This window comes from Dipodomys merriami, unplaced genomic scaffold (assembly GCF_024711535.1).
Source record: "Dipodomys merriami isolate MVZ:Mamm:240054 unplaced genomic scaffold, mDipMer1.0.p SCAF_4, whole genome shotgun sequence".
In the NCBI taxonomy this organism is placed as follows: Eukaryota; Metazoa; Chordata; class Mammalia; order Rodentia; family Heteromyidae; genus Dipodomys; species Dipodomys merriami.
In genome coordinates this window covers 54,440,682-54,455,692 of record NW_027205603.1, presented here as the reverse complement: position 1 = coordinate 54,455,692, position 15,011 = coordinate 54,440,682, and the positions used below count along the sequence as shown (strand labels likewise).

The 15,011-nt window shown below is 36.2% G+C and overlaps 1 protein-coding gene across 1 annotated transcript in view; it reads left to right on the top strand.

Moving 5' to 3' along the window:
* Nucleotides 1-763: 763 nt before the first annotated feature.
* Nucleotides 764-15,011, top strand: part of Cngb3 (cyclic nucleotide gated channel subunit beta 3) — a 108,689-nt gene continuing 94,441 nt past the window's right edge. The window contains exon 1 of the mRNA XM_069991703.1: nt 764-840. Within this exon, the coding sequence (XP_069847804.1) occupies nt 764-840 (77 nt within the window). The remainder of the gene's footprint in view (nt 841-15,011) is intronic.

Genomic DNA, 15,011 nt, shown 5'->3' with positions numbered 1-15,011 from the left:
CATCTAGGATGGAAAACTAGTTTTCTTGAATGTAAAGTAGGTCTCAACAAATGTTAAATTTTTAGTGTCTTTTGTTTTTTTTGGGTCCGGTCATGGGGCCTGAACGCTGTCCCTCAGCTCTTCAGCTCAAGGCTAGCGCTCTACCACTTGAGCCACAGCGCCACTTCCGGCTTTTTCTGCTTATGTGGTGCTGAGGAATCGAACCCAGGGCCTCATGCATGCAAGGCAAGCACTCCACCACTGAGCCAACTTCCCAGCCCTATTGTAAATGTATTGTACAGAGGGGTTAGAGTTATATGAGTAAGGTAATGAGTACAATTCCTATTGGGCATTGTTACCTCCTCCTTTGTTTTTCCCCTACCATCCCTTCCCTCCCACCTCCACAAACTAAACTTCCCCTCCTCTCCCCCGCCTAAATTATAAAGTTCGTTTTTCAACATAGTGTCTTGTACATCTCATTGTTACAATGGGTCAACCTTTATCCTTATTTCAGCATTTTGTTATTTCCCTTCCACTCCCCAAATTAGAAAAACATGTATACAAGACATAGGGCACCGGAATCAAATGCAGCGAAAACAGAGGTTATGTTGTGCAACCACTACGCCATGAAACTAAAAGTTAACTTTTTTCAAAGCTAAAAATTTGAAAACATCTGGCATAGTTAACATTTTTAATGTCCATTTAAGTAACCAACCCTGAGGTCAAAACTTTAGTCATAGACTTAAGTAAGAAGGTCAGGTCTGTCCATTGCCATATTGGTCACATGGTGGATGATAGGGTCTGGCATCTCGTCTTCACGCTGGGGGAAGGAAATGCCCTGGCCTATCACCTGCCTCCCAGGTAATGAGCACGCCCAGATCCCTGGAGGCAAGAGGGCACTTGGCTGATAGGTTACTGAATCTGTCAATCTAGTGCCCAGGACGGGGAATTTCCTGTGGATCTGCCCCCTGCTATGACCCTATTTAAACTTACCAGGCGAGTCCAAGCTCCATTACCTTGTCAGTGAGACTTCACGGTCATCTCCTGTATCCTGTCTGCTGGCTCTTCTCCAGTCATCATGGTATCCCAGTTCAGCTCTCCATTGGAGCTGAATTGGTTTGCTGGTATTGTTTTTTGTTCTTTCTTTTCTCTCTAGCCTGCTTCCTATCTGTGTTACATGTATTTGGGGGCTACAGGCCTTTGTAACCACGGGTGGCCGGCAGACTGCTACTGTTATACTAAAGACTCCAATATCCCATCTCCCAAAATCTGGCTTCTGGAATACTTCACCTTATAACAAAGCAAAGTGAATGAATGCTTGGAAGGAAGAACTAGGAAAGTTTTGCATACCAAAACTGAGAAATAAAAGAAATATTGTAAGATATCTGTTTTTGCTTTTCTTTTTGGGTTTTCCTCTTTTTGTCTTTTTTTGTCAATAAAAAGTTATTATAAAGTTCATTTGAAAAAATAGAAAGAAAGCAAAAAATAGGAAAATAATGAAAACTAAGAATTACAGATGTGATTTTATGCCTAAGTTAAAACTTACTAAAACTTACTAAATCCTAAGTAAGTATGACATTGGCATATGAATAAATAAATCAATAAAACATAATAAGTACACAAATAGAACTAATTACATAAAAATAGCGTATAAAGTTGACATCTAAAATTCTTAAGAAAGACATGAGACCACACTAAGTAACGTAACTGAATGTAACTGAATAGCCACATGAAAATTACTAAAACTGAACCTGACTCCCATGCCACACACCAGTATAAATTCCCAGTGAGCCAGAGGTCTAAAACCAATAATACAAATGCTTGATAAAGTTTACTACATTAGAAAAAAAAAAGACAGTATTACCAAAAAAGTTGTAAACAACCTAGCATAAGTAGCTCATACTTATAATTCTAGCTACTCAAGAGTCTGAGACTGGCATCAAAATTTGAAACCAGCTGGGAAAGAAAAGACTTCTACACTACACATTACAGACTATATATATTAGTAGATCTAAATATACAACCTATGACAAATAATGAAATAGTTCTATATTCCACATTATGTGTTACATTTCTTTGCTATGACCTCCACTGTGATTTCTCTACTTAAAAGTCCCTAATAATGCCACCACAAATTAAATACTGTTCACCAAGATGAAGCTGAATACTTTCAGAAGCTTCAAGAGTACTCTTACGGTAGATGGTTATACATGAGTCAGTGCATGAAACACAAAATTTTTGAATATGTGCAGTGACCCTGAACAAGGACTACACATCCAGCTTGATGTCCTGTCTGAAAACTACTATTGGGGAGAGGACGGCTCAGATGCCTGTTGTCATTTAAAAAAAAAAAAAAAAGCAGAGCAGACACAATTTCTGTGTCTCTTTTTTTTCTTTTTCCCTTCCTGTCAACATAGAAAGAAGAAAATTAAGCAATTGTTATATTGTTTTACGGTACTTAAATTACAACTTTCAAAAAATGGATCTTCTTGAGTACTTAGAAAAGTGAGCGAAGCCGTGATACAATCGATTGATATTGATTGAACATTTTTGAAAATTGCATGAGAAGAGCAGACATCTACAAGGGAGGCCTGTAGCACTCATGAATTAGATACACTGAGGATCAGAAAAATGCTCAGCAAACCTGACAATAATAGAGACAGGTTGGAGGGAATACCAAGCTGAATTTGTAAGCAAGGTTTTCACAAAGAATCAGCCTAGCTGAGAGTTGTCATATGGGATAGGGGAACATGTGATGCATATAGGCTGACTTGTTTTAATTTTTTATCTAGAAGTCCATATTTTGACATTATAAGAAAGCAAAATGAAATTCCCTTAAACTTAAGGCCAAACAAAATGCAGCAATGTGTCCATCTCTTCCTCAAAAGACTAAATGAGTTCTAAAGAAAACCACTACCATATATATATATATATATATATATATATATATATATATATATATATATATATATATATACATATAATTCCATCATAAACTTAGAGTTGTGGTTTGTAGGAAAAACTTTTGATTAATGTTTTCAGCATAAAATAATTATAGAAGGACTAGGAAGGTGGCTCAGTGGTAAAGTGCTTGACTTGCATGCATGAGGCCCTGGGTTCAATTCCTCCGCACCACATAAGCAGAAAAAGCCGGAAGAGGCACTTTGGCTCAAGTGGTAGAGTGCTAGCTTTGAGCTGAAGAGCTGAGGGACAGTGACCAGGCCCAGAGTGCAGGCTGCATGACTGACAAAAAAAAAAAATACTTATAGAGGTAAATCAAAACTAACAGAACTATTTGAACAATTGCATTGATTTTATTGAATTTCCTTCCTTTATTTTTATTGTTGTTTATAGGGTTTCACTTATATTTTAATAATCTTAAATGTTAATATTCTTAGATATTTTTGTCTGACAATATTTAATGAGCAGTCTTTCATGGTAAAAGGACATCTCTGTAGCCAACCTCTTTAATGTATCTGTCATAGTCTAAATACAAATCAAAATACAAATCGTATAAATACAAATACAGCAAGAGCCTAAAAAAGAGGTTTGGTTGACTATATGAAATTCAAATGATTGGTAGAATCTGGAAGATCTGGTTAAAATGAGTGAAATGGAAGCTCCTCACTGTGAAAGGAAAAGTGAGTGAGTCACAGTGATTCTTAAAATCTTCTTCTAGGAGAAAGAAAGTGATTGGTCTGCTTAGGACTGGCATTAGCAGGAAACAAGAGAAGAGACAGATAGCATGTCACCTGGTGCTGACAGGAGAGATAAGTAGCAGATAGTCACCTGGGAAAGGAAACAGATTCCTGCCTAGTGAGAGGACCTTTCAGCCACGGGAGATGGGAAAACTAGACACAGACTTGCAGCACATAGATTTTTCAAGAAGCAGCAAAAATGCCCACACAGAGAAGCTGAGGAAAGCAAGCCCATAAAGAAAAACAACAAAAATCAGGGCTGGGAAGGTGGCTCAGTGGCAGAGCGCTTGCCTAGCATGCATGAGGACCTGGGTTTGATTCCTCGGTACCACATAAATGAAATAAAATATTTTAAAAATCCAGCTGGCCTATGAGAGTCAAAGTGGAGAATGGCAGCTTATGATATTCCCTCACCCTTCATCCTCCCTTTGTGAGTAAGGGACTTACGTGTTATAGAAAATAACAGCAAATGTATTGGGGAAAACGATTTTCTAGTGTGAAGCCTTTGCCAGAGGGATAGAGAATTTCATCACAAATATTGAGCACAGGGTCCTGGCCTTAAATCAGGGAGTTGAGGGTAACCCTTGTGTGAATATAAACATAATGGGTTTTACTCTAGTGGAATCCCATGAGGGCAATTAAAAAGTGAAATCACACGTGTCTTTTTAACTTTTTGACAAGAAAAATGCATCAGGTGCATCAGGTTTATTTAGGTTTAAATATTATTCTTATAGTAAGATGTTGTTTTCAAGTAAGGCTATGTTCACTACCCATGAACATACAGCAAAGCCTAGAAAAGAGGTTTGGTTGACTATACGAAATTCAAATGATTGGTATCTGTTCTTTCTTTATATAAAGGGTAATTTTTTCATTTATTCTTGCACTCTTCCAGCACCCCATCGTATCTGGACAGTTAGTTCTACGATGTGGTAAAACATAAAACAGAGAGCTAAAACATCTAATAATTCTCTCGCGATAAATGTTCATCCTAATTCTGCTGAGACAGTAATAGCCTAGCAATTAGTTTATGTGCCAACAACCAGCTAGGCAAATTGCCTCTACCTGGCCTAATGATTCATTTCATCACAACTGTTCATCAGTGCCACCAGCTTGCAGAACAGGCCTGTTTGTACTCAGCCAAGCACTAGTGATGCTAAAACACCAATAGAAAGCTATAGCACAATAACGATGCCAGCAACAAAGGACAAGTAGATAAAATAGGAGCCACCAGAAGAAAAGTCCCGTATGCTTCCATGAACAAATATAGCATGCATGCGCTCTGGAACTCGCTACCTCAGCTCTTATTACTCCACAGAATGAGCCCAGCACCTTTGTCCCTTGGCCTGTCTATTGATGTAAAGGGATTTACCCTCTGACCTACCCACCCTCAGCTCACTGGCAATAGTCCTCTTTCTGTCCTACAACACCTAGTTACATTCTCTCCATTGCATGATGCTGAGATGACAGGAATCTTAACTACCACTCCTGGTTTATATTCTATAAAGCTATTTAAATACCTGCTTTATCCATCTCTTCCTATTAGAAAATAAAGCTTTGGAGGACAGATCTTTGTTATGTTTACTTCTATAGTCTCAGTTCTCAAAAGGCTTTCTGACATATAGTAGGTCTATAATAAATATATCCTAAATGGCAGTATCAATGAATGAATGAGATTCTTAAGTTTCAGAATTTTGAATGGAGGATGAGATTTTTCCCATCACTTTGTTACTATTCTTAAATCCTTAAGTTTATTCTGTTGCCAAGTTCATTTCCCTTAAATAACTCAGCACACATTTCATGGATATATTTGATCAAGTTCCATGTCATAACTTAATCATAAATACCACTGTCTTTTCCAATAGCTCATAGGGAAAAAAAGGCACAAATGAATGTGGTTTCAAGCTATTTGGGGTAAAGAACAAAATTGAACTCTCATGTTTTAACTGATTCCATAAGCACAAAAAGTTATGCATTTGATTTCCTATCTACAATAGTTGGTTTCAACTGCAATTATTCTAATGTCTCATGGGATAAGCAGATTTCACAAAAGCACAGTAATCAGAGGGTAGCTGCTCTGGTGTTCACTTCAAGAGTCTAGGACATGATATAAAAATTGAATGAAAAGAAAGAAATGGCTTAAGTCTGGGCTTCAGGAAGTATCAGTCCACATAACAAGAGCACCAGGCTGTGAGACACACAGTAAGCCCTTCTATTCCGGGAAAAGCTAATTGGAGAAAGGTTTTGCTTCCCTTCAGATTAAGACACAAACGGTGGCCACATGAAAGAGTTCCCAAGGCTGCTGCACTTTTTCCTACTTGGAGTTCAATACAGCACTTTTCTCACACTAATGAGCAGTGCCTTCACTCATATGCTTTTAAAATTAGAAGCAGAAGGTATTTTGTAAGTAATGAATGTTTTGTTTAAACCGTACCAACATGTGTTTTGAAAGGCACTGAAAATGTAACATATGGTCCACATAGACTTCAATAGGCCTTGTTCAGACATCCATCGGAGTGGAAGAGAAGCTGTCTGCCCTGTCCACCTCCTAAGGCTAAGCTATCTCTGCTCAGTCATCAATCCATCCTTCTTAGATCAGATATTTGTGTCAGCAGGACCTGCAAAAGTACATCATGCTCTACTTCCAATGAGAAAAGTTTCCAAATATTCCCTGAAAAAAAAGATCAACCACAACATAAAAAGAACTGTATTCTGTTTGTGCACAAGTAATTTATACAAAAACTACATTTAGTGTGAGCCTCCGTAAAGACTGTGGTAAAGCTCACAAGTCTGCATCCAGGACTTAATGAAAAGCTTACCAGACCAAAAAAACAATAGCATCATTTTGGGGTTTTTTTTCTCTTTGATTCTTCTCATCCGCATCTGATTCTGCCTCTCTCAGACTATGTTATGTGTTTCGCTATGATCCATACCATTTGTATCAACTCCATACACTGGGCAAATACATAATTAATAGGCCTTCACAACTTTCCATCTCACCGTACACCTCAAGCCAAAATTCCTGTTGCCATATATAAACCACGTGCAGCTCCTCACTGGAGGGGCTGTTGGAGCTGCATATTTTGATTGGTTTTGTCCCTGAAACCCAATCTGTCCTTGCTATTAATCTTTCACAATTTTTTTCTGTATAGCCACTCATGGCTTTGCAGCCAGAGAAGGTTTTCTGCTTCTAAAGGCTTACATGATTAGACTGGACCCAACCAGTAATCCAGGATAATCTTGCATTCGAAACACAGTAACCCACACGCCCATTCACTGTGAAACATACACAGCATCCAGAGATGAGAGGTGGACATACCAGGGATCATTCTAACAGTATCTTCATTTTTCCTCACACCTGAGATTTATTTGATCTTCAAAGATTAGTTTACTGATCCATAGAATAATTTGAGCTGGTGAACACTGTGCAAAACAGAACAAAACCCAAACAACAAAAATGAAAGCTTTCCAAGACAGTAGTTTAATTGGCCCAAGAAGAAAGCTGCCTACTCACTAGCAGAAATACATATGAGAATTCTACTCAGAGTAAGATGCTGGCATAGGAATTTAGCAGATAATTAAAAATCATAGACAATGTGTTTCTTCCAAGATGCTTTTGGGGGGAGGCTTATTGTCTGTGGATAATTTTAAAATGCTTGGACATGAGCTAGTTTACGCTCATTTCAAATCTAATTTTTAACAACAATCTGTTCTTAAATGTTGCTGCTAATACCACATTTCCAGTTCCTGGATTGTTAGTGACTTCTGAATTTAAAAAATCCTACTATCTTCTTGTTATTTTTTTTCATACAGATGATACCATTTTTAAAAAAGTGTTTTGAAAGTCACTGGTTCTTAGAAGCTCATAATACATTTTTCCATTGAAATCATATCAAAAATGACAGATGCCAAGGTAGGCCCACAAAATCTAATTTGGATTATACTTTATGGAGGACCATGGCTCCATTAAAAAAAAAGTACAACTGATCAATGAGAAATTGTATCCTGAGTCCCAGAGCACATCATGCTACAAGATGAGGTTGCTCCCTCCGTCTCTCCCTCCTCCTCCCCCTCTCCACTCTCCCCCTTCCCCTTACCTTCCCCCCCCCTCACTCTCAACTTTCCAGGCTAGAGCAAGTCCTAGTCAACTAGAAAGAAACCTCTGTCAGAAGTCTGGAGCCACAAAGCCCAAGCTTCCCACCCAGGCCACCTGAATGAAGCTGATTTCCTGGGATGTGTGTTTTGCTTTCTTCTCCACCCACTCTTCCATGATAGCTAACTTCTCTCTATTGCTGGTTAACAGTACAAGAAACAGCAGCCTAGTAAATTTTTGCTCTTCTATCTGATAAGCACAGTCCTTTAATAATTTGCAATAGGATTGTCTGCTAGAAATAAGGATTTTAACTTTTATAGTAATTTTTCTTTCTCTTTCACATTTACTACTGTAGAAATTTTGAAAACAAAAAAGCATAAAATAAAAGTAAAAATACTTATAATCCCAATAGTAAACTTACTGTTTTTTGTGGAAAGATGCAAATGATTTTATAAGCTTATAGTGTAAGACCCAAAGAAGGCTTTTCTTGATTGCACAAACTCTGTGGCAATATTCCCTAGTCTTCTCAGCACTAGCTCCTATCATGAAGTAGGCTGCTGAACCAAGTCATGATGGATTAAGTTAAGAAAAAGAGGCATAGTCAGTCACAACAAAGCTCAGCTCTGCTCAGAACCACCTTTGAAAAGCATCCCGTAGCACACACAAACATGCAACTATACTGCCCTCTAGTGCCCATCTACTAGATGTCATGCGGCAGCACACAAAATCAGAATCTTTGGGAAGCTGAGATCAAATGAAAGCCCTGAGTAAGGGTTGAAGGAAACAACTAGAACAGGACTTATGGGCACTCAGTGAATTCCCATTATAGAAAAAATAAATTATCCTTAAGTTCCTTTTTTCCTTGCTATTCTACTCTCAATTCGCTTCTTCAACATAATATACAGTCTGGTTGGATTTTTTTTTTTCATTCCCACCTGAAAGGAAAATCATTATTCTGATATAACTATAAGAAAGACTTCTGGGGCTGGGAAGGTGGCTCAGGGGTAGAGTGCTTGCCTTGCATGCCTGAGGCCCTGGGTTCGATTCTTTAGCACCACATAAGAAAAAAGAAAAAAGCTGGAAGTGGCACTGTGACTCAAGTGGTAGAGCACTAGCCTTGGGCTGAAGAGCTGAGGGACAGCGCCCAGGCCCAGAGTTCAGGCCCCACGACTGGACCCCCCCCCTCCAAAAAAAAAAAAAAGAAAGGAAGAAAGAAAGACTTCTGTGCACTTTAAAAATACTTGGGCTTAAGGAGTAAAGAGTCTAATTCAAAATAGTAATCTAAATGCTAGAAAAAGAATAAACTCCTTAAAAGGAAATGTGAGATGACATTCACAGATCACAAGAAAACAAAGGAGTATTTGTAAAGTTGTGTTAGGTGAGGAATTATTTGTAATAAAGGAAAGAATATTTACCTTCTCAACTCAAAACAAAGAGCCAAATAGATCTCAAAGGAATGAAGGTAAAATTAAAATTGTTTAATTGCATGAAAATTAAAGTGGATCATCATCAAATACATGATGCATTTTTAATCTGAAAGAAATGGTAAAAGTAAATGTAGTTTGATTGGAGCATCTGAAAATAAAAATTTTCCTGTGTTAAAGAACAGAGCAGATACACAAAGAACAGTTAAAAATCTGTTTATTATTCACACCTACAGAACACATGAAAAGCTTATACAAAGGGGAGACAAAGAAAATGACTTCAAAAGCTGTAGCACTTAACAAGTGGGAAAAGGGTGGTCAGTAAGTAGATATCACATTTTTAGCTTAAGAGTAATGAAAATCAGCTCATTAAAATTACATGCTATTTCTCGGCCTGCCAAATTAGTAGAAATGTTAAAAAAAATAAAAAAGAATATCCAATGCTCGAAAAGGAAGAGAAAAACATAATCCTTCTCAAACAAGAATACGATTTCTTAGAAACCACCAGCAAGTTACCAAGATTCTTAGACATAGCCATGCCCCAAAATAGTATCCAATGCTACTATTTGGGAGAATATGTTCTAAGACACTATTCTAATGTGTATAAAATCTTCATGGTAAAAGATGTTGCAATATCTATTATAAGCACGACATCATGCCTGTAATACAAGATGTGGATGCACATCTTGTGCATCCGTGACAGAACAATGCAGTGAGTCTCACTGATAGACTACCATGCTTTAGACCAAATCACAAAATCACCGAGTCTGTCAGCCTTCAAAAGTGATAATAGGTTCTCTCTCTGCAGACAAAGCCCCAGAATAGTTTCCTGTTTAGCCTCAAGCATTCCCACTTATTCACCTTAGAGTACCTTAAAAATAATACTTTCTGCTGTCCATAACAGAAAAAAACAAGCATCTTAAGGTAGATAGGCAAATATGATTATTGCAGACATCAAAATCTTTACAAAGTTTGGGGTTTGAAATCAATGTCTTAAGTTATCACTAAGCATGGAGTCATGCCTCCAATTCCAGGTTTTTGCTAATAAATTGGTCTGGGCTGGCTTCAAATCTCCATCCTCAGATCTCAGACCCCTGCATGGCTAGAATTAACGGCATAAACCACCATTACCCAGCTTAAGAAATTCTTACAACAAAAGCCTATGAGATGATTAATAACAAAAAATAGATACAAAGTTGTATGTATTTATGCATAGAACAAAGACTTAATATGCACCAAACTGCTAATCGGGTTTTTTTTTTTAATTTTATGGTCCTTTTCCATAATTTCCAATTTTTCAATAATGACTCCTTATTTTTAAAATTAAAAAAATACTTTGGAAATCTTTAATGGAAAAATCCCTAACAAAGGAACAAAAGAGTATGAACATACTATAGCAGAAGTGATCACTTCCAAGTGTTTAACTGTCGAATGATTGTTAAAGTCTTCTGTGAGGGCTGGGAAGATGGCTCAGTGGTAGAGCGCTTGCCTTGCATGCATGAGGCCCTGGGTTCGATTCCTCAGCACCACATAAGCAAAAAGAAAAAAGCCAGAAGTGGCGCTGGCTCAAGTGGGAGAGCGCTAGCCTTGAGCTGAAGAGCTGAGGGACAGCGCCCAGGCCCAGAGTTTAGGCCCCACAACCGGACCCAAAAAAAAAAGTCTACTGTGAGATGAGGTGGTTATGACTGCATAGTATGTTATGATGCTGTAATCTGCCTGGTATTTTACTCTTTTTATTACTACAAGCAGTCCACAGAGGGTTCATCTTCAAAGACTGAGTAGTTACTGTCCAGATAAGAAGTGGAACAGAGTCTTGTTTAAGATAAATTGTACTAGAAAACTTCTGAATTGACCTCCAAAACCTGCCTTCTCTGCCACAAGTCAGATAAAGTTATGGATTATTATAAGTGTTAGAGCTCTATGTGGATTTCAGAAAATATTTCAACCCTAAAAGAAATTAAATTTCATGAACTCTGTAGTATTAACTTTCACTGTATTTCATGTTGGTATAATTTGTGGAGGGGAAGAGGAAAAACAAGTCGTTTAAATAAGGATACAGGTGGACCCGTTACAACAATGAGAAGTATAAGTTGTTATATGAAAACGAACTTTACAACTTTGGGGGGGGAAATTGGGGGGGGGGGCTGGGAAGGGATGGGAAGGGGAAACAAAGGAGGAGGCTACAATGCTTGATAAGAAATGTACTCATTATCTTGCCCATGTAATTGTAACCCCTCTGTACAGTATTTTCACAAGAAAATAAATAAATAAAAATTAAAAAAAACAATGTTGACATATTTGAGCATTTTAAATTTAAATTTTTGAAGTTGTGCCCCCATGATCTTTATTCTTAAATTTGCCAAGCACATTTTTTCTACAGAAAGGACTAGCTGAAGCTAAAAGAATAAAGGAATAGATATTACATGCAAATTTTTCAAGTTGGATAATTGTGAACTGCTAGCAAGTAAAATAGAAAAACAAAGCTCATTTTCATACAGAAAGTATTTTAAAATACAACATTGATACAAGGCTGAAAAGGCAAAGATTTTAGTGGAATATACAGTGTCTGTGATATTATTTCTATTTAAACTATATTTGACATAAGGATACATGTAAGGATTTAGTAAAAGAATGAAGTCTGTACTAGAACTTCAGATTTTTAAGCCTCAATTACCAAAATATTTCAACATTGCTAATATTACAGAATTCATTAGATTTAATTTCTTTCAGTGTTGAAATATTTCCTAAAATGCATATTGGGCTCTAACAATAAAAAATATTCATAGCTAATTATAAAAATTAAGAATCACTGAAAACATAAAAAAACATTAAAAACTTTTAAAAAAATCACTGAAAACAATGTCTCTTTATCTTACCAGATCATCTACTTTGGGGTCATTAGTTTATCTTTTTATTACTTCTGGGGTTACTGTAAGTTGGAGGATAAAGGGAATGCGAATTTAAATAATTTAATCTTTTTAATTGAAGCAGAGACATTTTGTAAAAAGAAAATAATAATAGAGAAAGTTATATTCTTTAAGAAAAAAGTAATTTTTTATCCTACTTATCATTTAAACACAACTAGCTAAAAATGTTCATTATGGAAATTTCCCAGTGGCAAATTTTCAACATTTAAGTAAATGGTACTGAGTATGTAAGTGTTTGAAAATGGAAAGCAATATACTTTAATAATTTCCAACTGTCATATAAATGCTTCATTCAGAGTTGTTACTCACTAACACACAACAAAACAAAGAACAGAGGCTACAATGTATATACTATTTAAGTGAAATAAACTAATAAAAAATTCTTTAATATTATATATTGCTCTTATAATAATTTGCTTTGGAACTGTTTAGACTTCCCTTTCTTCAAAATGCAATGAAATATTTATAGCATTTATGTATTCTCTTACCAAAAGAAAAAAAAATTTCATGGAAGTTTTGCTTTTTCATTTGGCTTAATGTGGAAGAAAAAAGAGAAAGGAGAAAAGGGAAGGAAGTAATGAGAGAAAAGAAACTAAAAGGAGGAAAGAGATTAAGAAGGGAGTGGAGGAGAAACAAAAGGAAAGAGGAAAACATTAAGATATGGAGAGGAAGGCTAGGGAAGGGAATGGACAGAAGAGATGGGGAGGAAATGAAGAAGAAAAGCAGAAAAGAAGATGAACTGGACTTTTGGTTTCAAATGGTTCTTCTCAGGACTTTAAGAAAGATTATGGAGATTATGGGCAGTGCTCAAGTAAAATACTTCTAAAGCCCTAGAAATTTAGTGAAAGGAATATATTCAAACTAATTGTGGTTTTTTTGGACAATGAAAGATTTTATAGCTCTCAGAAATTTTTTCATTTGATTGTTGTAAAAATCAGTTACATTATTTGTCCAGGGACAATATCCATAAAATATTCAACAAGAATCAATGAATACCAACTTTGTTAGGAATTACAAGAATATACAATGTATTAGTACTTGATCATCTTAACACTATTATTTATCTGCAAATTTAGGCCCACTTCACTTATACTTTATGAATCAAGCACTATAGCAATGTAAGAAAAAATGAAGATTATTTTTGCAATATGTATATTATAACCAATGGATCATAGCAAAAGATAAATCCTCATGTTTTAAAGAAATTAAGCATTATGCTTTCAGAAGAAAAAAATGAAATTGTATTCCACTTCACTGAACTTCAAAATATAAAGACATATCCAAATAATCACTTCCCCTGTCATTAATCACTAATTGTAAGAAAATAGGCATTAGCGGATTTTACAATACACCAAAAACTAGAAGAGTAAGGGGATGTACAGAAAAATTCAGAATATGAAATTTCAAACAAAAAAAATAAGGAAGGAAGTAAATAAGGGAGAAAAGGAATGTATGTCCCCAGTAACAAGCTACCTTTTCAAACTAACTGAAAACTTGCTGAGGTCTGGCCTGATCCAGCATTCAACTGTGAAATCATTCAAATGGATCATCATGACCACAGAGCTCCTCAACTTCACCAGCTCAAAACTTTCCTTGTTTTCAAACTCTCATCTTTTTCTCATTGGAAATCCCAAGTTCCTAGTTCCTTTTGTATTAATTCACCCCTTTCCCACTAACCAACTCCCACTCCCCACTTCTAAATCTGCTTTGAGAAATAAAACAAGCTGGGGAGTTTTTATCTTGGTGCAAATGATGTACTACCTTTCAAAAAGGCTAAACAAGTTTAATTCTGTCTGTGCAATGAAAAACTTTTTCCTATTAAAATTTTTTAATAAAATAGAACACATGGTGAAATACAAGTTGTTTGTGGAACCACACTCCATAGACAATGCTTTTCTACATTTTTAAAAATGTTTTATTGACCCAGTCAGAGCCTCCAATATATTTAAGCTTGAAATATGCCTTCTATACTACTCCTAAAAGATAATTAATTACCATCATCTATGACATCATGACAATGCTCACACGCCAGTTGATTCAAATGTCATTTTTTCCTGATGAAATGATATTTATATTTGATTTCTAAGGAATCTCTAAATAACAAATAACGTTTAGAAGAATATTTATTGACAGATACTTTGCATCTCATTTATGAAATTGGGGGGAGGGTGAATTGATTTCCAAAGAGGGATATGGCATAAAATCAGGAAACTAAAAGCATACAACTTGATGTCAAACCTTTCAACAGCATTAGAAGAGCTTGTGGGTTTCCTGGTATTTTACAACCACAGTCACAGAGAACTCTTTCTTTTTTTAGTTAGCAAAGGTTTTCCATTGAGATATTTCCATAGATGAATATAGTATACTTTGACCATATTCTCCTCCTCTACTTTCTTTCTTACTACTTTCTTATCGCCTGCTTATTCTTGCAATTCTTTGGGTTTCTGTATGTCATTTTCCATACACATATGTAATCTATTTTGATGTTTTTGTGGTGGTATTGCTCTCATTGCTTCACACTTCTTCAGCAGGCACTTTTTCACTTAAATCATGACTCCAGAACTTTTTTATGTTGGTTCTTTTCTTTTCTTTTTTTTTGATTTAAATTTTATTGTAAAGGTGATATACAGAGGGGTTACAGTTACAGAAGTAAGATAATGAGTACATTTTTTTTAGTTTTATTTTGTTGTCAGGGTGACATACAGGGGGGTTACAGTTACTTAAGTAAGGTAATAAGTACATTTCTTGTCAAACTTGTTACCCCTTCCCTCATGTTGGTTATTTTCAAGGCAGGACCTCACTTTATGCCTTGGCTAAGATCCTCCTACTCATTCTTTCCTGTCACTGAGGATAACAGGCATGCACCACTGCATCCAGACCTTGGTTGAAATGA